Below are 21,115 nucleotides of genomic sequence, written 5' to 3'. Positions count from 1 at the left end.
TTTATTTACTGTGTTAACACATGCATACTCTATATATCAGAAAAATACTTGAACACTCCCAAGAAATCTCAATGTACACAACTTGGTGTACATTTACTTAGTCCTTTTAACGATTAATTTAAGATCCACAGACAGGCTTGATTGCTATATAAGAGGCATAATAACTGAATGTAACTAAGATAAAGTGTTCAGGAGAGATGATATTTAATACATTTCAGGAAAAGATCATTAACATTTAGGGTTTTTTTTTTTTTTAATTTACAAGTTCAGGATAGTTTAAGCACAAATACAAATATAAATATAAATAAGGAAAAGTTAAAAGTTACCGTATGGGAAAAACAGAACTTTCAAATGCTGATGCTGAGATTATTGCTAAAAATTTTGTATTATGAAATTTGAGCCATGGGAGAAAGGCCAAGGCCCACATACACCCAAATGATCCAAACACTAAAAACAGTGCATTTTCTTTAGATAATTCTACAGCTGGCATGCACTTCTAAGGAGAAAGTACAGTTTTAACAAGATGTTATCTTCACAAGTAATATATAATTTACAAATCTCCAAAATGCAATAAACGTACCAGATTCTATATAGCATGACCATATGAATAAAGATAAGAGGTTACCTTCTTGAAATCACTACATCTCAATACTATTTCAGCTTATTTAAAAGACAAGACAAGCAGGTTGGCTTGTTTCTGGGTCTCCCCTGCAGATCTGCTGTCCATTATATCTGACACAGGCTACAGCATATGCCATGTGGAAGAGTGGGGAAGCAGTGGCCTGGAAAATCAAGAAGTTGTGTTCCAGCCATGGTTCAGCCCCGAATTAGTCATCCTAGGCAAGATACCCTCTCAAGGCCTTCATTTCCTCATTAGAAACAATCAACGGGTTGGACTAGTTTTCTAAGGTTCTTTCCAGCACTGAGATTCTAAGGTGCCTTGCGAGTTCATTTCAGATGATATAACACTTGTTTATAATCACTTCTGATATATTTATTATCAGAAACTGTCCACATATGAAGTCAGAATTATTAAACTGTGTTACTCCATATTTTTCAAGCCAGAAACAGTACTTCAGAACTCAACTATAGCACTCTAACTTTTTAAAATCAAAATAAGATGACCAGAATCATAAAACTTAGCATTCACAGCATTGACCCTAGAAAAAAATATATAATAGAATGTCAAAGCAAAAAGAACATCTGACAGAGAGAGAAAGAGAGAGAGAGATTTCTTATGAAGTATATTTCAATGACAATTACTCCATAACAACGGTGCATTCAGAATTTGTGGACATAATGTTACAAGCTGGGGAAAAAGTCCAGCTCAAATGTCAAAAGACAAAGCCAAAATGATTCTGAATTTCCTAAAGACACATTTTGAGAAAGAAAGAAGACTTCTTCCCCATTTCCCCATCCCCCTGTCCCAAAGAGGAGAATTTAAAATTATGCACACCTTTGGTAATATTTTGTAACCTATGGTAATAGAAAATAAATGCCCAGATATAAGGACAATTTAACTTAATATTTTCTCTTCAACTTGTTTTTTATAGCAGACATGTTAATTTCATTTTGAACATGGTATGCCAAATATCCTGAGCTTCCAGGAATGAAGTCATGTAGCTCCCCAAGGAATTTCTTCATGGCATCAATTGATATATAACCTACAAAATAAAAAAAATATATATTTGAAATCCTATAGTACTATCTGCTTTTCAGTGTCTTTGATTTATTAGAATTAAAATTTCTAAAGAATGTTTTTAGAAAAGAAGTAAAAATAAGAACTAATACCAGTGAGAAGATTCTCTCTGAAACTTGATAATCATCAGAGAACACCCTCCTTCCCCCTCTTCGCTCCCCCCAGCCTTCTACCTCCTTTTAAAACACAGATACTTGATTGGCCACTTTGACTACTGAGAGTGTGATGTCTAAGTTAGGGATGGAACATAACAGTACCTGGACCAAAATAACTGGTAAGTGTGCCTGACTTAGAGTGTGATCACTTAGAACTATTATTTGTCCAGCTAAGCTACTAACAGCACCAACACCTCATCTTCCCTAGTAGAGTAGGCAACACTTTCCCGCACTGCTAACACTGGGATAACATTCTTTAATTAAAAATTAATGGGAAAGTCAATATTGCTGCTTAGTCAGCAAAGGTTATGGGTGTGAGAAATTTTGATTTCACTAATAATCTGAAACAGATATGAGTATCAGAAAGAACACCTAGAATGAGGAGAGCTCAAGGACCCAATGACTTTAAGCAATATTACCTTGATAGCAATTGCTTATCTGAGTGATTATATTTTATGTGTAATGTGTTTGTGGTTTATACTAAAATTGAAACCTAATTTGAAAGTAAATATTATATGAAAAAAATTCTGGTAGAACTCAAGGCTGATTGAATTTAGAACCACCATCAAAAGGACATCTATGGATATAGTTTGATTGTTTCTAATAATAGATAATAAATCGACAGTTAATAAATTAACTGAATCTAATTATATAAAATTGATTAGTATCTTTAAAGATATTTTAATTATAGTCATTTACTTCAGAAAATCTCTTGAAGCACTATTACTATACTCCATATGGTTCATGATCTTTGCCTAAAGGCTAGGTTTCTGTGTAAAATAAACTAGTGCAGAAAAATATTAATCTTTAGTTAATTGTACATATACACTATGTGAAGTTTCTAAAGATATGTGTGAGGGTAATAATTTTAAAAATAATTACTACAGGGGCTGGCCCTGTGGCCAAGTGGTTAAGTTCGTGTGCTCTGCTGCAGGCAGCCCAGTGTTTCGTTGGTTCGAATCCTGGGCACGGACATGGCACTGCTCATCAAACAATGCTGAGGCAGTGTCCCACATGCCACAACTAGAAGGACCCACAACGAAGAATATACAACTATGTACTGGGGGGCTTTGGGGAGAAAAAGAAAAAAATAAAATCTTTTAAAAAAATAATAATAATTACTACATTAATAAAAATATTCCTGTAAGTATAAGAAGGATAGGACATTTATGCATCAGAAATGGATTATTGTGGCAGTTTGAAGTAGTTAGGACTGCAGGCTGAAGTTGACAGACTCCCAATTTAAACCTGCTTAAACAAAAGGGGAGTTTACTGGAAGGACAGTGCCGTATCAACCAAGAGGTGAGGAAGGCAGACATATTGCTGGGCCTCAGAAGTAACTAGAACCCGTTCTCATGGCCGTCTCCCTGTTCTCCAGTTTTTCTCTGCACGTTAGTTTCATTTTCCTCTCTTGAGGCAAGTTGGCTCTCTTTAGGGTTAGAAAACATGGCCACTGATAACTCCTAAGTTTCATGTTTTAGGGCTATGGTCCCCTGGATAAGAATGATTTAACTTGCTGCATTCCATGTCTAAAAATCCACAGAAAGAGCTGTGAGTGGCCCAGCTCAAATCAGGTGTTCACTCCCAAAGCAACTGTTGGGGATGAGGAGCAAGCTCATGTTTCAGAAAATGATTGTTCCCATGTAATCCAGATGAACTAGGAGGAAGAAAAGAGAGTTCCTAGGAAGGGCATTCTTGGGGGAACAATTCCGTATATGTCTGTACTAGCCAGTCTCCCAGATAGCCCTGAGTGATCCCTATCTCCCGGTATTCACAAATTGGTGCAGTCTCCTCCCACTTTGTACTTGTGTTGGTCTAGCTGACCAATAGCACATAGCAGAAGCCATAGTATGGTCACTTCTGAGAGTAGATATAAAAAAGACAGTGGCTTCTGTCTTGGGCACACTCTTTTTCTCTCTTGCATTTCTCACTCTGACGAAAACAAGCTACCATGTTGTGAACAGGCCTCATGGAGAGGCCCAATTGGTGAGAACTTGAAGCCTTTGGCCAAAACCCAGCAAAGACCCAAGGCCTGTCAACAACCACATGAATGAGTTTTGAAATGGATTTTCCAGTCCCAGTTGTGCCTTGAAATAACTGCAGCCTTGCTGACAACCTGAATGCAACCTATGAAGAATGCTGAGACAGAAGTATCCAATTAACATGCTCCTGGATTCCTGGCCCTCAAAAACTACGAAATAGTAAACGTTCATTGTTTTAACCTGCTAAGTTTTGGAGAAATTTGTTACACAGCAATAGATAACTAAAACAGTATCTATCATAGGTTCCCAAACTTTTAATTACCAGAACTTTTTGGTTTGAAATTTTTGACTGCAAGATATTTATAATCAGTAGTAATTTTTTTCTTTTATTAATCACACATGTACCTGTCAATCAGAACTTCTTATCATGGGTGATTACTAGTAACATCAGACTGAGAGCAGTTAATTCCAGCCAAAAGCGAAAAACAGATAAAAAAAAAAAATCCTTTGATATTTTATGGGACATCTGGCAATACCTGGAAATATTTTTGGTTGTCACAAAGTGGGAGGGCTAAATGGGATGCTACTGGCATCTAGTGGGCAGAGGCCAGAGTCACCCTCTCCAACAAAGAATTATCTGGCCTAAAATGCCAATAATTCCAGGACCGAGGAACCCTGTTCTAGGGTATAGCTCCAACTTGTATTTTCTACAACAAACCAACCAATCAGTTTTATTTTAAGAGATTTAACATTCATTGAGTTGAACCCAGCCCATTTTGAGGAAGAGTCAAGTTGTAGTCACAAAAATTGATACCACTGCCTAAATTACAACTGTCATGACTACATTTTTGATTAACACAAGCTGATTTTCCCAGCAAGAAGTTACTCCTTCCCGTACAAGCAGATGGGTATGATAAAAAAACGAGGGGCCGGCCCAGTGGCTCAGCGGTTAAGTGTGCACCTTCTGCTTCGGTGGCCAGGAGTTTGCTGGTTTGGATCCCGGGTGCAGACATGGCACTGCTTGGCAAGCCATACTGCGGTAGGCGTCCCACATATAAAATAGAGGAAGATGGGCACGGATGTTAGCTCAGGGCCAGTCTTCCTCGGTAAACAAAGAGGAGGATTGGCAGATGTTAGCTTAGGGCTAGTCTTCCTCAAAAAAAAAATTAAATTAAAATTAAAAAACAAAGTACTTGTCACTTCACATCAAAATTAAAGACAAATGAATTATCTCTAAAAAATGAAGCTTTCTTCCAAGAAAGTGCTATTTAAAAATTTAATGTAGAAAGATAAAGAAAATATTCAGTTAAGCAAATAAAGAAATCAGAAAATTTTACTTTAGTTCTACCAATAAAATCAACAAAAGATTACCATAGGTTAAAATTATACTTTAAAAATTCCGACTAATTATTTTTACAGTTCTTTTTAGTTTGTTTATATAACACTGTCATTTTTTTTTAACAGTCAGACAGCAGTGAAACATAGAGCAGCATTGTTACATGTCCAAATCTAAGCATTTGTCTTTATTGTACGGCTGATTTTAATATTTATCATTGATCTTTTCAATATGTTATCAAAAACTTGGTAAGTCCAAATGAAAATGAGACATTTAGTACCTGATGGAGTTGCCTGAGCAAAATCAATACCAGTGATATACCATAACCATGGTTTAAGGTACCTACATTTCATCTGAATGTTTAGTCTTTGGGGTAAATCTGGGCAGCAGCCAGCTGCTTCCAATCTTAGAATTTAAGTATTTCTATTTAGTTCATTGTCTTTTGCAGTCCACAATTGCTCCTAAGATTCCCAGAATTGACTTTTCTATTATGATAGCTGGGTAGCAGTTTTCTTTGATGTCTTCAAGACTCAGCTCCAAACTACACATTGGAAGTTCTTTTTAAAAAAGTACTTTTCTAAAGACTATTTTATATTGCTCAAATGAACATAAGAAAAAAATAGTAAAACAAATGGAGAGACAGAATGGTTAGAAGCGATAGTAACATGAGAGAAGACATCTGGGAATTTGTGGACTAGTTGTAAGAGGTAGTTTTGACACTGCTAAGTAAAGAGAAAATGATAAATATACAAATTATTTTTTAAATGCAATTTCAAAAACCTATGCTTCTTAAATTGCTGTGTTTTAAAAACTATTTTTTAAAAACCTCTATTTTTAAAATTATCTGTGACCTTATGAATATTACCCAGATCAAAGTATCCAAATATCCACCTCGCTCAGCACTATCCAAATCCCAGGGGCCACTTTTCAGCTGGTTCCCTTTGTTCCACCCTCTCAATGTCAGCCTCAGTTAGCTGTCTTCTCTTTATGTTGGGCACTAGGAACCCCAAGTATGGAAACCATGGACACTTGGGTGATCCATGAATGGGCTTCTGGGCATATGTGAGCCTCTTTAAATTATATGTAAAATTCATATGTTATGTGTGTATGTGTTTATGCTTAGGGAAAGGGGCCTATGAACATAGGATTCAACAAATAAGCATCAGATTCTCAAAGGGAACCATGATTAGAGTTACCCACATAATTTATCTTCCAAATTGGGCCACTTGAGAGTAAAAACTGAAGCCAGGACAACAGGCATAAACTGGGATTGTCTTGTATAAACAGGGACCCTACCTATAGACCAACGTTTTAACACAGAAAATATGGGGCCTATCTTTGGGTCAATTCTGCAGACTAATTTATTTAATGTGAGATGTCTCCTCTATTAGCACATATAATAGACGGGGCTCTACTTGCTAGGCTAGTACAACAGCTTTATTGCACAAAATATTCCCTTTTTTCTTCCCTACTTGGGTTTACTTTAAATTTTATTTTAAATTACCTGTTACCATGTTGTTCACTGGATAATTCTGAAGAGGGAAGTACATCTGCTTTTCTACAACTGGAGTCCTTATAAAACGTTTTTCTGTGCTGTAAGATGAAACATACAGAAAGTCATATTTCTATTTGTTTTTTTGGAGTTGTTTTACAAATGAGAAATTATTCTAGGCAATATATATAGTAATCTAATTGCTCTTTGATCAGACTTTAGTCTGATTGGGTGAAAATGTTAAGAGTGAACATCTTTCATGCTTATAAGTACTACAAGGGTCTGTATAGATATTTTTGCTTTTCTTGGCCACTTCACAAAATAAATATCTATTGAGTATATAGAGGCCTGGGTCTTTTCCCCAAGATTCTTGAAAGCATAATAATTCAATAATACTTTATAATTAGATAAAATACGTATATACATATATAATCTTAAATATGCCAAAAGAAAAGCATAGTAGACTCTATTTTAAATGATCACAGCATTTTCTGCTATTCAGTGTTCAAATAATTGGAACTCTATTAACTAGTACTTCCATACTTCAAAATAAGTAAAAAGTGATGTCTAGGAAAACCATGAAGTATACTAAGATTTTTTTTTTTTTTTTTTGAGGAAGATTAGCCCTGAGCTAACTGCTGCCAATCCTCCTCTTTTCACTGAGGAAGACTGGCCCTGAGCTAACATCCGTGCCCATCTTCCTCTACTTTATATGTGGGACACCTACCATAGCATGGCTTGCCAACCGGTGCCATGTCCGCACCCGGGATCAGAATCAGCGAACCCCAGGCTGCGGAAGCGGAACGCGAACGCTTAACTGCTGTGCCACCGGGCCGGCCCCCTACACTAAGATTTTGAAGTGACTTCCAAGTTACACACACAAAAAAAAGTTAAATTATTCTGAATATGGTTGTATAGTACAATTAACTATAAGCAGCTTTCAACTAAAATATCCTATTTTCTACTTGTGCCAGATAACAATGTGTACTATATTTAGACTATGTATAACCAATAGATAATACAATTATGTGAAAATAAAAAGTTCAATAATCAAAAATTGAGGTCATCCTTAAATTTATTATTTTCCAAAAAGTCTCAAGTCATACTGAGTGATAGTAAAGGCTTTATTTTCAATTTGTCTAAAAATTAGATTTCATATAAGCTTTTCTAAAAGAAACTATAGCTCAGTTAGGATGACAACCTACAAATAAAGCAAAATAGTGTTCCCAGAGAAATCAGGGACTCAACAAGGATATCCATTATCATTATTATTACTTATCATGGTTCTAAAATTTCTGGCCAAGCAACAGAGTTGTGGGAGGGGAGAGAAAAAAATGGAAGACATATCTAGTGAAAAGGAAGAAGGAATACTCTCATTATTACAAACTATATGACAGTGTACCCTGCAAAGCAAGAGAATCAACTGAAACATTCTTAGAATCTTAAAGATTCCAGGTCAGTAGATATAATATAAATACCCCCAAATCAAAACTTTCCTGTTTAACAGCAATAACTAATAAAAAAATAAAATGGAAAAAATTATCCCATCCAAAACAGCAACAAAACTCATAAAAATCTAGTAATAACCATAACAAGAAATTTATGATTCTATATGTAGAAAAATAGGAAACTTTACTGAGATATAGAAAAGAAAAACAAAGAAAAACAAAAAGCATTCTCCTGTATAGGAATATTTGAAATTATAAAGACAACAATTCTTCTCAAATTTAAGTTTAACACAATTCTCCATAAAATTTCAAAGGGATTTTAGAGCTTAAGAAAAAAATAATTCTAAAACTCACTTGAACAGCCATGTGTTAGATCTAATAGGAGGCAAATTTATAATAGAATGAAAAAAAAATCTAGGAATAATCTTAAAAGAAGCAAAATATTAATATTTTTAAAGGCTATGATGCCTATTGTTAGTTGCTTCCCACAAAAGTACAAATTTAAACTACCACCAGTGTTGGTCTCATCGCATCCTCATCAATTAGTATTATTAAGAAGTCTTGTGCTAATTTAATAGATCATTAATTTAATCATTCAGTTTTAGAAATGAAAAAAACTGAGGTAAAGAGAGGGAAATTCCACATCTGAGAATTTACATTAAGAAAATTATCAAAAAGTAGAGAAAGATTTATTTTTAAAAAGATTTTTATGAAGGTGCCACAATTAAACAATTAAATATATTAACAATTAAATATTGTAAACAATTAAAATATATTTTTTAAAAGGAAGTTGGTTAAACAAACAATAAGATGAAATACCATATACAGCCATTTCAAATTAAAATATCAAATAAAGTTTTTCAAAATGGAAAACTGCCTAGAGAATACTAAATGGGAAATCAAGAGACAGACCATATATGTGGTCTAACCTCAACTTTATTTAATGTGTGTATTTGTATAAAACTAGCAAGAAAGGTATTAATGTTGATGGTGGTTATCTCCGAGTGGTGGGGTTGCTTATAATTTAAATTTTCTTTATTCTTTCTGGATTTTCCCTTTTAACAAATTACATGCATTACATTTATAATAAAATAATTAAAAACAAGAAAAACAAAAATTCATGCAATTTTAAGAAGACTGGGGAACATATTGGGAAGGGAAAACAGTACAGTGATTAAGAGTTTGGACTCTAGATCAGCTAGACTTGGTTTCAAATTCAGCTTCGCTACTTAAGTAATACTGGGTGAATTATTTAGCTCTCTGAAGCTGTTTTCTCAATTGTAAAAATGGGGCTAGTAGTAATTATCTATCTCATAAAGGTGTGAAAACCAAATGAAATACTGTAAACTGCTTAGCTCACAAGTGTCTTGTGTTTAGCAAGTGTTCAATAATTAGTTCACCTCTTAGTGTTCAATATCACTAGTAGTATGCCAACAAAATAAATGCTTCATGAGAGCGTCAAAGCATATTTTATCTATGTTCACACTCCACCCTCTGGTGGTTCTACAAAGAAAAAGCTCTAGGCAGACACCTACCTAAGGTGTCTATTTGTATCTTTTGGCTAGTTTTCTTGTTGTTATTGGATTGGATATATTTTCCCCAGATTTGTATGCCTTCTTTGCATATTAATGAAACTAACCTTTGTCAAATGTTTTCCCCAGTGTATATTTTTCTTTTGACTTGGTTTGTGGTATTTTTATTGCCATGTACAAGTTTAAAATATTTTTGGTAGTCATATTTCTCAATCTTTTCCTTTATGGCTTCTGTGTTTTACAGGACAACCATTTCTTAAAGAGTTTATATACCTGCTATCTTTTCTAGTCAAGTAAATCACTGGAAGTTACTTTTTATTTTCTATTTCCAAGTCTTCTCTTCAAGGTCACTTAAGATAACCATTTTCTCCTCTTTTAATCCCTTAAGAATATCTTCATGGTCTCACCTCTTCCATTCTCTTTTTTTCTATCCTCTCCTTACCACTTTCTTATCTCAAAAAGCATAACAAGTAAGGTCCAAGGAGTGCTATACATAGAGACCCCAAAGACCTAGAATATGGATTCTCAAACTTAAGTGGTAGAATATCTACAAGTCACAGGACCATGAAGCAATGGTTTACTAAACTTAAAATAATTAAATACACAACTTTGTGTTAAATCAGATAACTCACAGCAAATCATAACAAACCAAATAGTATTCACAAAAGATATAAGAAAAAATTTTTGGAGAAAAACTTAAAATGGAAAAAACTGGGGGCTGGCCTCGTGGCCGAGTGGTTAAGTTCGCACACTCTGCTGTAGGCGGCCCAGTGTTTCCTTGGTTCGAATCCTGGGCGTGGACATGGCACCGCTCATCAAACCACGCTGAGGCGGCATCCCACATGCTACAACTAGAAAGACCCACAAAGAAGAATACACAACTATGTACTGGGGGGCTTTGGGGAGAAAAAGGAAAAAAATAAAATCTTTAAAAAAAAATTGAAAAAACTATATAAGTTAAACCCATTAACTTTTATATCAAAGAAAAACACCCACTATTTGATCACTGTTATTTCAGCAGTAAATACCAGACTTTTGAATAACTAATGCTCCCTACGAATATTTGAAAACTACTGAACTGGAAAATATAGACTTATGACTAGACAATGAATAAGCCTGGAACAAGGGGACTTCTCATAGATTGGCCCTAACAAATGGCAAGTCTTTTTAAATTTAATTCCTTAAACCAAAATAACTACATTACAATTTGGAAAAGAGGAAATCACTTAGATCTTCCAATCCTAATAAAACTACTGCTAATATTTAGTATATTCCCTTATTTAAAAATTCATATATTTTAAAAATAGTGTAACTAATCATAATATACATAATATTCTCTATTCTTTTCTGCAAGGATAGTCTAGCATAGTAGTTAAATGCATGGGCTCTGGAATTAGACCCAGTTCAAAGCCTGCTTCTCTCCACTTAATAAACGTTTTATGACTTTGGCCAAATTACTTAATCTCTCTAATCATAGATCTCTTTTTCTGTAAAATGGCAATGGCGATAATGATAATATCAATCTCATAAGAAGACTGTGAAAATTAAATGAAGGGCTGGCCCGGTGGTGCTGCAGTTAAGTTTGCATGTTGCGCTTCTCGGCGGCCCGGGGTTCACCAGTTCGGATCCTGGGTGCGGACATGGCACCACTTGGCAAAAGCCATGCCGTGGTAGCCGTCCCACGTGTAAAGTAGAGGAAGATGGGTATGGATGTGAGCTCAGGGTCAGTCTTCCTCAGCAAAAAGAGGAGGGTTGGCAGTAGTTAGCTCAGGGCTAATCTTCCTCAAAAAAAAAAATTAAATGAGATAAACACACAGCACTCAAAGATGTCTACACTGAATTGAATATCAACGAAGTATACAAATTCAATACCTTTTGGATAATTCTTTTTCGTGATCTGTTGCTAGTTTACTGCTTTCTCCAAGGGACTTTATTTCATTTGGTGTTACTTCATCATGCTGTGGATAGCAAAAGAAATCACATTTTAAAAAATCAGCACACCAATAATTCAATCAACAATGTTTTTTAAAAAGGCAAAAAAGCATTCCAATGTATATATATACCACATCTTCTTTATCTATTCATCTGTGGATGGGCACTTTGGTTGCTTCCATGTCTTAGCTATTGTGAATAATGCTGTGATGAACATAGGGGTGCATGTGTCTTTTCAAATTAGTATTTTCATGTTCTTTGGATAAATATCCAGAAGTGGAAGAGCTGGTCATATGGTATTTCTATTTTTAATTTTTTGAGGAAACTCCATACTGTTTTCCATAACGGCTCCACCAATTTACATTCCCATCAGCAGTGTACAAAGATTCCTTTTTCTCCACATCCTCTCCAGGGGGGAAAGGGATAGGGAGAGGGTGAAAGAGGTAAAGGGCCCACGTGTACAGTGATGGATGGCCACTAGACTTTTGGTGGTGAACACGATGCAGTCTATACAGAAGTCAAAGTATAATGATGTACACCTGAAATTTATATAATGTTATAAACCTATGTGACTTTAATTTTAAAAAAAGCAAAACAGCAAATTGGCAATATATATCAAAAGTCATAAAAACATTCATATACTTAGTGCATTCACTCTAGTTTGGCGGGAAAAACACAATTTTGTACACACACACAAAATTATACTATGTATTTTTAGAGATAAAGAAAGACCAGAACTTTTACAATATCAGCTGTGGTTATACTAGACAGTAAAACTTTGACTGATTTGATTCTCTTTTCAATTTTTGAAATTTGCCCTCATGTGGTCATATTACTTTTTAGTTTTAAAAAAAGGAGGATACTGGGGCTGGCCCCGTGGCTGAGTGGTTAAGTTCGCGCGCTCCGCTGCAGGCGGCCCAGTGTTTCTTTGGTTCCAATCCTGGGCGCGGACATGGCACTGCTCATCAGACCATGCTGAGGCAGCGTCCCACATGCCACAACTAGAAGAACCCACAACAAAGAATACACAACTATGTACCGGGGGGTTCTGGGGAGAAAAAGGAAAAAATAAAATCTTTAAAAAAATAAATAAATAAATAAATAAAGGAGGATACCAAAAAAATGTTATTAATTTGAATTTTCTTAAAATTCTTGACTTGAAGATTCCTAGGCTTCCTGTGAGCTACAAATCAAAAATACGAAGTAAGCTGAAGAAATTACGTTTCCCCTTCAAAACTGAAGTGGAGTATTTAGCTATGGATTTATGAAAGAACTAAATGTATATTAAGCTTTTCCAAAAGACTATGTGAAAGTGACTCAGATACTGGTGTCTATCACATAATATATTTGCTTAATATGCCATTAAAAGATTTCTGTATTTGGGTCACAAATCCACTCCAAACAATAATAATGTTCCCCAAATTACTTTCCAGATTTACCCTTGTTGTTGCCATTCAATGAAGTACCTTCTACGTATATAACCATTGGTTACATTATTATAATTGGCTAATATTCAATATTAATCAATATTTTGAAAGAACTAACAAAATCTTTTATCACATCACCATACAATTTCTAGAGTCAACAGTCAATACAGATATGTTCCACTAATTTTTTAATAGAAAAATCATTGGATTGGGTTGGAGCTGAGAAAATTTGGTTCCTCCTTGCTAATAGCTGGCTATGGGAACTAAGACAGGTCTTCACCCTCTCTTTACCTCAGTTTTCTCATTTCTAAAGCTGAATGCTTAAATTAACGATCTTTAAGGACCTTTTTAGCTCTAAAGTTCCAATATATTCAATAACTATTGTTAAATAATAACTATTCTATCACCACTCATGTCCCTAGAAACAGTGTGACAAGTCAAGGATTAGATATTTTGGTCCTTGGTACAACATAGCCAAAGATACGAAAGGAAATATTATTTTCAGAAGATGATACTTTGGGAAGAAAAAAACAAATTAATGAGAGGAATACAAAATGTATAAGTTAATTCCTTGGCTTTAGACTATTTTAAAGATTTTCTCCCTAACTTTTTATTTTGAAAAATTTCAAATTTACCGAAAAGTTAAAGAATAATACAATAAGTACTATATAACTTTTGCCTAGATTCACAAAGTCTTAATATTTTTACCACTTATGCATGCCCTCTCTTTCTCACTTTTTATTTTTGCTGGACCATTTAAAAATATTTGCAGATATTATGAGATTTCACTCCTTAATCTTTACCATGCATTTTCTAAAAAAAATTCTTTTATCTTTATAATACCACTACACACTTAAGAAAATTAACATTAATATCACCTAATATACAGTACATATTTAAATTTTCCTCATTGTTCTCAAAATGTTTTTTTAAATTTTACTCTAAAAACTCAAGGATCCAATCAAGGTTTATACATCACATTTGGTTGTTATGTCTCTTAATCTAGAACAATCTTTCTTTTTGTTTTTTATGACATCATTTAAAAGAGTCTAAGCCAATTAGTTGTTTTTGCTATGTCACATATTCTGGAATTGTCTGAATGTTTACTTATAATTAGATTCAGGTTAAGCATTTTGAACAAGAACACTACATAGATAATACTGTGTACTTTTTATTTTATCACACCAAGTTGTTCTAGTATTGGTGATGCTAAATCTGATCAGTTGGTTAAGGTGATGTCTGCCAGATCTCTCCATTGTAAAGGTACATTCCTTACCCTGGTAATTAGTAAGTAATCTGTGGGGTGATAATTTGAGAACATGGTTTTAATATCTATTATGATCCTTGCCTAAGTCAATTATTTTATGGGGAATGGTAGGAGGGTGATTTTCTATTCTATCATCCTTTCTATATTTATTAGTTGCTATTTTGTAAGGAAAATTTCCCTTATCTCAACTTTTCCTTCCTTCCATCCCTTCTTTCTGCCTTCCTTTCTTCCCACCTTTTTTCCACCCGTCCTTCCTCCTGTTCTTTTTCTTCTTTCTTTGTACTTTTGGAGTATCACTATGGAATCATTGATTCTTTTTAATTCAATGTATTGTAATCCATTACTGTCATTCTTCTTCTTTTTTTTTTTTTTTTGAGGAAGATTAGCCCTGAGCTAACATCTGCTGCCAAGCCTCCTCTTTTTGCTGAGGAAGACTGGCCCTGAGCTAACATCTGTGCCCATCTTCCTCTACTTTATATGTGGGACGCCTGCCACAGCATGGCTTGTCAAGCGGTGCCATGTCCACACTGGGGATCTGAACTGGCAGACCCTGGCCCACTGAAGGGGAACGTGTGAGCTTAACCACTGCACCACGGGGCCAGCCCCTAATTATTCTTTTTGATGTTCAAATTATCTTAAATTTGGCTATGCATAAAGATTTTGAAGTAAGTTAAAAGCATAGGGAAATTTGAGGCAGGATGGCAAAAGCTATAAAACAGTTTTCAGTATTGTATACATTTGTTAAGGGGTGTTATTCAAAACATTTAACAAATGGCATAACACAGGAATTAATTAATCAGAATCTTACACCGGTAGTAAAGAACTGGTAAATACTGTGCACCTATTACTCCCTTAATATCACTGACAGAAGCAAATGTTCAAATTTTTTATGTGAATAATTTTATTCATACAAAAATATCTCAGTTTTACTCATGTACTATTGTAAAAACAATGTTGAACTAGACGATGTTCAATAAAAGCATGCCCTTTAAATTCCTTAATCTGGATCATTGGTGTTAACATGTCACAAGTAAACATTTTTAAGATTATATTGCTTTCAAAAATTTTTTAAACTGTGGATTCTAATAAAGTACCTTAATTTACTCTTACCTTTTCTATTAGAAAATGCTGGTCTTGTTCCCAAATAAAACTACCAATTTTTCTTCTTATTTCTGTGGTAAGAAAAACAAATCCAATACTATTTTTTTTAAAGTAACTGTAGAATTTTCTGAGTTTTGCTTGAAGTCTGAAATTTCTAGGCCAGTGTTATTCCACTTGCATCAAAAGCAACTAAAATACTTGTTTAAAATGCAGATTCCTATTGAATCAGATTATTGGGGAGGAGCTCAGGAATTTGCATTGCTAACAAACTCCCCAGATGATTGCAATGCATTATGAGAATCGTTGTAAACTTTTTTCGCTGGAATATATATCTTCATTAGATGTCAGCGCCTTTAGGCCAAGTTTTACTAAAGAAGACAACTGTTCAGTCAAAATAAAAGGTATAAAATTCCTGAATTTGTAGAGTAGAGGTTCTCAAGAATTTAATAATATACCTTGTAAAAGAAGCATGGAAGAGCAACATGTCTAGTAGGCATGGTCATTCAAGGAATTCTCTAAGGCCCAGCATGTCAAAGGACTATGTCATCATCCTAGCTCAATGATCTCAAAAGTCCCCAGAGTAGCCCATTCAAGGACAAGAAGGTAACATTTCTTTAGACCTATGATGTCCAATATAGTAGCCCCTAGACTAGCTACATGTGGGTACCATATTGAAATGTGTGGCTGGTCCAAATTGAGATGTGCTCCAAGTATAAAATAAGCACTGGATTTCAAAGACTTAGTATCAAAAAAAGAATGTAAAATATTGCAATAATTTTTATGCTGGTCATATACTGAAATAATAATTTATATAAACCTATTCTTAAAATATATTCATTCTTAAAATATATTCTTAAAATTAATTTCACCTATTTCTTTTTATTCTTTTTAATGTGGCTACTAGAAAATTTAAAATTAATATGCAATTAATTAAAATTAATTAAAATTAATTTGTGTCTCACACTTCTAGATAACACTAGTCTAGATGGACAATAATGTACACTTTTCATTTTTAAAAAGGAATATGTTTTCATTTGAAACAGACTTTTTAAAAATTTAAATACATTTTAATGTGAGATACTAAACTCAAAGACAGAATAGGAATGATCACTTGAAATCAGATCAGATAGGAGGCGAGACCGGTGGTTAGTGGTTAAGTTCGAACACTCTGCTTTGGTGGCCCAGAGTTCACCGGCCCATATGCTGGGTGCAGATCTGCAAACTGCTCATCAAGCCATGCTGTGGTGGCGTCCCACATACAAAATATAGAGAAATATTGCCACAGATTTTAGCTCAGCAACAATCTTCTTCAAGCAAAAAGAGGAAGACTGACAACAGATATTAGCTCAGGGCCAGTCTTCCTCACCAAAAAAAAAAAAAAAAATCAGATCAGACAGTCATTCTACAATATAAGCTCCTTGAAGGTGGATATTCACTGATTGGCACAGTTTTTTAATAAATCAATTCCCCTATGCAGTCATTAATTTATTTGCATAACCATTTAAAACAGTTTACTGTTATAAGTTATAACTAGGTCTGACTAGGACATCAACTATGGAAGGAACCCAATCTTTGGGGTTTCCAAAGTTTTTGTATAGAAATCTTTCTCAAGTTTTTTTTGTTTTTTAAAAAATATCTGCTCACTGGGAACTGTACGAACTTCAATCTGTCTTTCTAAGGATGGACACATACACATTAAGATATATACATCAAGAACTGGATAATAATGCAAGACCTACAAAAATGGATATTTAAAGTTAGCCCATAAAAAACAGGTAGAATTTGAACAGAACAGGATAAGAAAGGGTGTTTCCAAGCAGCGAAAACGAAAACAACCAATCTCAGAAGCAGTTTATTTACTTGCCCTTTACTTCACAGGGTTACTGAAATAATAAATGTGAAAGTACTTTTAAAAGCATAAAGAACAATACAAATATATGGGTTTATTATCGTAATGAATCTTGTATCAGAAAAAATTTTCGGAAAAATAATGAAGAATTCCAAAACCAGCAAAGAACATTTACTGAATGCTCACATGTCAAACTACTTAATATATTATCTCATTTTACCCTCAAAACGACTTGAGAGAAGTTGCTAAAAGGTCACCAAACTAGTAAGTGTTGGATCCTAGCCAGTGAGCACTGTGAGGGCAAGATCTGCACCTGTGATATTCACCGCTGAGTCTTCAGCATCTGGGTTGAAACCTGGCACACAGCAGGAGCTCGGTGAATGCGTGAAGGCAGGATAAACAAATGAAGCTAGAATATACACCTACGACAATCTGTTCCAAAGTCCATGCTTTTCCACTTATATTAAAAGATAAAAAAACAAAAAATCTCTGACTGAGAACAGAGATCAGTAAAGTTGGGTGACCTAGCTGGATCTGGCTTTCTAACAGAGCTTGCGCAAACCATCTTTGCTAACCTTTTTGCAGGCACGCAGGAGGAAGAATGAAATGACCTAAAGCCACCGAGTTCTTTATTTCAGCGTTAGCGACTGCAGAGAGATAGTAGGCATGAAAAATTGTGGCATTATCTTCTATGTAATCAAGGCTCTGATATATTCTAGGAGAAAGAAAGTAAATATTTTCGGTTATGAAACAAACAGGAATGTATTCAACCTTTCAAAAAGAAAAAAAAGAACAAATGAAGGGAAGTAGAAAGAACTATCTGTGAGGTAATCAGGAGACTGGGGAGTATGGGGATGGGGAGGGGGGCAGCCAGGGTGGTGATTAGACCTCAGCTGTAAATGAAATCGGACAGCAAGGTGAAGGGGGATGGCAGGTGGACAGACTGGAGGCAGAGTAATCTCTCAGAAAGGTCCTGTGACAGCCCTGGCAAGAGGTAATTAGGGTGTGTACTAAGTGGCAGTGACTATGAAGAACATACAGGGGTACAATCCATGGTGTTTGGCCACTGGATGATCATTGGGGCAGGGGTTCTATTCAAAAGAAACTACGAGGACGTGAAGTTTGAGAACACACGATCTGGTGCAGGTAGGAGAGGCAATCAGGGGATTGGGTTTAAACACACGTCCACAAGGCGCCACGTGGCGTTGTGGGAGAGACAGCTGGAAACACACGATTGGAACTCAGGAAGAGACTTGAGGACCAGATGGGAGGCCATACCATCGTGGCAGAAAGGAGAGGAAAAAGGTTAAACCCCCCTCCCCCACCCCCCAATCTAGGACTGAAAACTTGCTGGTTTCCAGTCCCTTCCTATCATCAATATTTATTAGTGGACTCCAACTTCCATCTCCAACTCTTGGCTCATGGTGACCCAGCATGCTCTGCAAGGTGGCCTTCGGGTACCTCAGCGTGTCTGGGTGGGAGGCATCACAGCTGAACAGGAAGTCGGCGGCCCTCGGGTCACTGATCGTCCCCCCTTCGGCCACTGTGGAGGCAAGAGCACAGGATGAGCCTAGCGAGTACCCTGGGGCCAAGGCACCAGAGGGAGGAGGGGTGCTTCCCTCACCACCTCACCACCTCACCACCTCACCCGCCGCTTCCACCAAGCTTCCTACCCCAGAACTGCCTCAGGTCATGGCTGACGCTGCCGCAGAACCAACCCCGCTGCCCTTGAAACATGGCGCCGCCTTGTACCCATGGACGTGGGGGAGGGGCCATAGCAGAGATCGCTGATTGGTCCCAGGTCTGAAGCCGAGCTCGATGATTGGCTCTCAGGGTAATGGGCGGGAAAAGCCTGAGGCAGGAGGAAGAGGGATCCGGTTACTACCGCACAGAGTGGACCGACTTGTGGGGGAGTGGAGAGGCCTTTTAGTTTTTCCCCCAATACGTCGGAGAAGGGTCAGTCATGCTTGTAAATTTTAAACCCTAAGTATTAACAAAGTTAGTGTGCTGTGTTGTACGGGCATGGGCGCACGTTCTGTAGCATCAAGTATTATTTTGAAGCAAAACTCATTTTATCATTTCATCTATAAGTGTTTCAGTTGGACTCTCTAAAAGATGAGGACTTTTGAAAAAACATAACCACAATACCAGTATCACTCTTAAGAAAATAATAATTTAATACAGTCAAATATTACCAGTGTTCAAATTTCTTGATTTCTCAAAATTATGTTTTTCTTTTACAGTTTCGTCTCTGCCCCCCGCCCCACAAACACGCATGAGTTTTGATAAACTATATTTTTCTGCTGTTTGGTCCATTTAATCTAAAATTTCAAAAATATTGATATAAAGCTGTCCATAAAACCTTTTATTATCTTTTTTAATGTCTGCAGGCTCTGTAGCAATGATTCCTTTTTCATTTTTGATACTAGTTATTTATGCCTTGTATTTATTTCTTGGCCTCACCAGAGGTTTTTCCATTTTATTAGCCTTTTCAAAGAACAAACTTCTGGCTTCGTTGATACTCATATATTTCTTTTCTATATTATTAGTTTCTGCTCTTACAATTTCCTTGGTTTTAAATTGCTGTTCTTTTTCTAATTTCTTGAAAGAGATGACTGATTTTCATCCTTTGTTTTGCTAATATGTGCACATAAGGCTATAAATTTCCTTTAAACTGTGTGCAGTTTTGAGATGTCATTTTTTATTATCGTTCAATTCAAAATATTTTCAGATTTCCAATAGGAATTATTTGATCCATGGTTATTTAAAATATTTTAAAATTTCCAAGTACATGTGGTTATTTAATTATCTTGTTGTTATTGATTTTTGGTTTAAATGCATTACGCTCAAAGAATATGGCCTGTGTGACTATAATCCTTTAAAATTTGTTGAAATTTTCCTTCTGACTGAAGTATATGGTCAGTGTTCTCTGTGTGTTTACAAAGAAAGTCCTGAGGCTGTTGGATGTTCTGTGGTGTTGGGTGCAATGTTCTACACGTGGTCACTGGATCAAGTTTGTTAATATTATCTGATTCTTCTATTACTGAAAGAGGGATGTTAAAATCTCCTACTTTGTGTGTGGATTTATCAATTTCTTCTTGTTAATTTTTGCTTTAAATATATTGAAATTATGTTAAGTGCATGACATATGTACTTGTTACTTTCTAGTCAATTGAACTATTAGGCACATAACTATGAAAGGCAAAACTTTAAAATATATGACTACAACAGAATATCTCTCTGGTCTCTGAGTAGAGAAGGATTTTTTTTTTTAAGATTTTTATTTTTTTCCTTTTTCTCCCCAAAGCCCCCCAGTACATAGTTGTATATTCTTCATTGTGGGTCCTTCTAGTTGTGGCATGTGGGATGCTGCCTCAGCGTGGTTTGATGAGCAGTGCCATGTCCACGCCCAGGATTCGAACCAACAAAACACTGGGCCACCTGCAGCAGGGCACGTGAACTTAACCACTCGGCCACAGGGCCAGCCACGAGAAAGATTTTTTTAAACAAGACACAAGTATTAACCAGTAGGAGAAGATATTTGCAGGGCCAATAACCAACAAAGGACTTGGATCCAGAACGTTTAAGTAACCCTATGAATCAGTGAGACAAACAACCCAATAGAAAAATGGCGAACGCCTGAATAGGTGTTTCATAGATGAGGAAATTTAAATGGCCAATAAACATGAAAAGATGCTCAGTCACAGTGGTAATTAGGGAAATGCAAACTAAAACTACAGTGAGATACCGTTATGTACCCACCTTACTGGGAAAAAATGAATTGGCAAAGACATAGATTAATGGGAACTCCCACTATTAGCGGGAATGTAAATCGACACAATTGCTTTGACCACCGTTCAGCATTGCTTACTTGAAGATGTGCATATGCTATGTC

General features: G+C 35.7%; 1 protein-coding gene across 1 annotated transcript; it reads right to left on the bottom strand.

Moving 5' to 3' along the window:
* Positions 1 to 1,521: 1,521 nt before the first annotated feature.
* On the bottom strand, positions 1,522 to 18,957 carry TERB2 (telomere repeat binding bouquet formation protein 2). The gene is made up of 7 exons (XM_046652743.1): positions 18,894 to 18,957; positions 18,682 to 18,763; positions 17,796 to 17,935; positions 15,381 to 15,442; positions 11,517 to 11,602; positions 6,677 to 6,765; positions 1,522 to 1,664 (listed from the first exon to the last, which is right to left on the bottom strand). The coding sequence occupies exons 1-7, from the start codon at positions 18,955 to 18,957 to the stop codon at positions 1,522 to 1,524; spliced, it is 666 nt and encodes a 221-aa protein (XP_046508699.1).
* Between the last annotated feature and the right edge of the window lie 2,158 nt (positions 18,958 to 21,115).

This window comes from Equus quagga, chromosome 2 (genome assembly GCF_021613505.1).
Source record: "Equus quagga isolate Etosha38 chromosome 2, UCLA_HA_Equagga_1.0, whole genome shotgun sequence".
NCBI lineage: Eukaryota > Metazoa > Chordata > Mammalia > Perissodactyla > Equidae > Equus > Equus quagga.
This window is presented reverse-complemented; position numbering and strand designations above follow the sequence as displayed.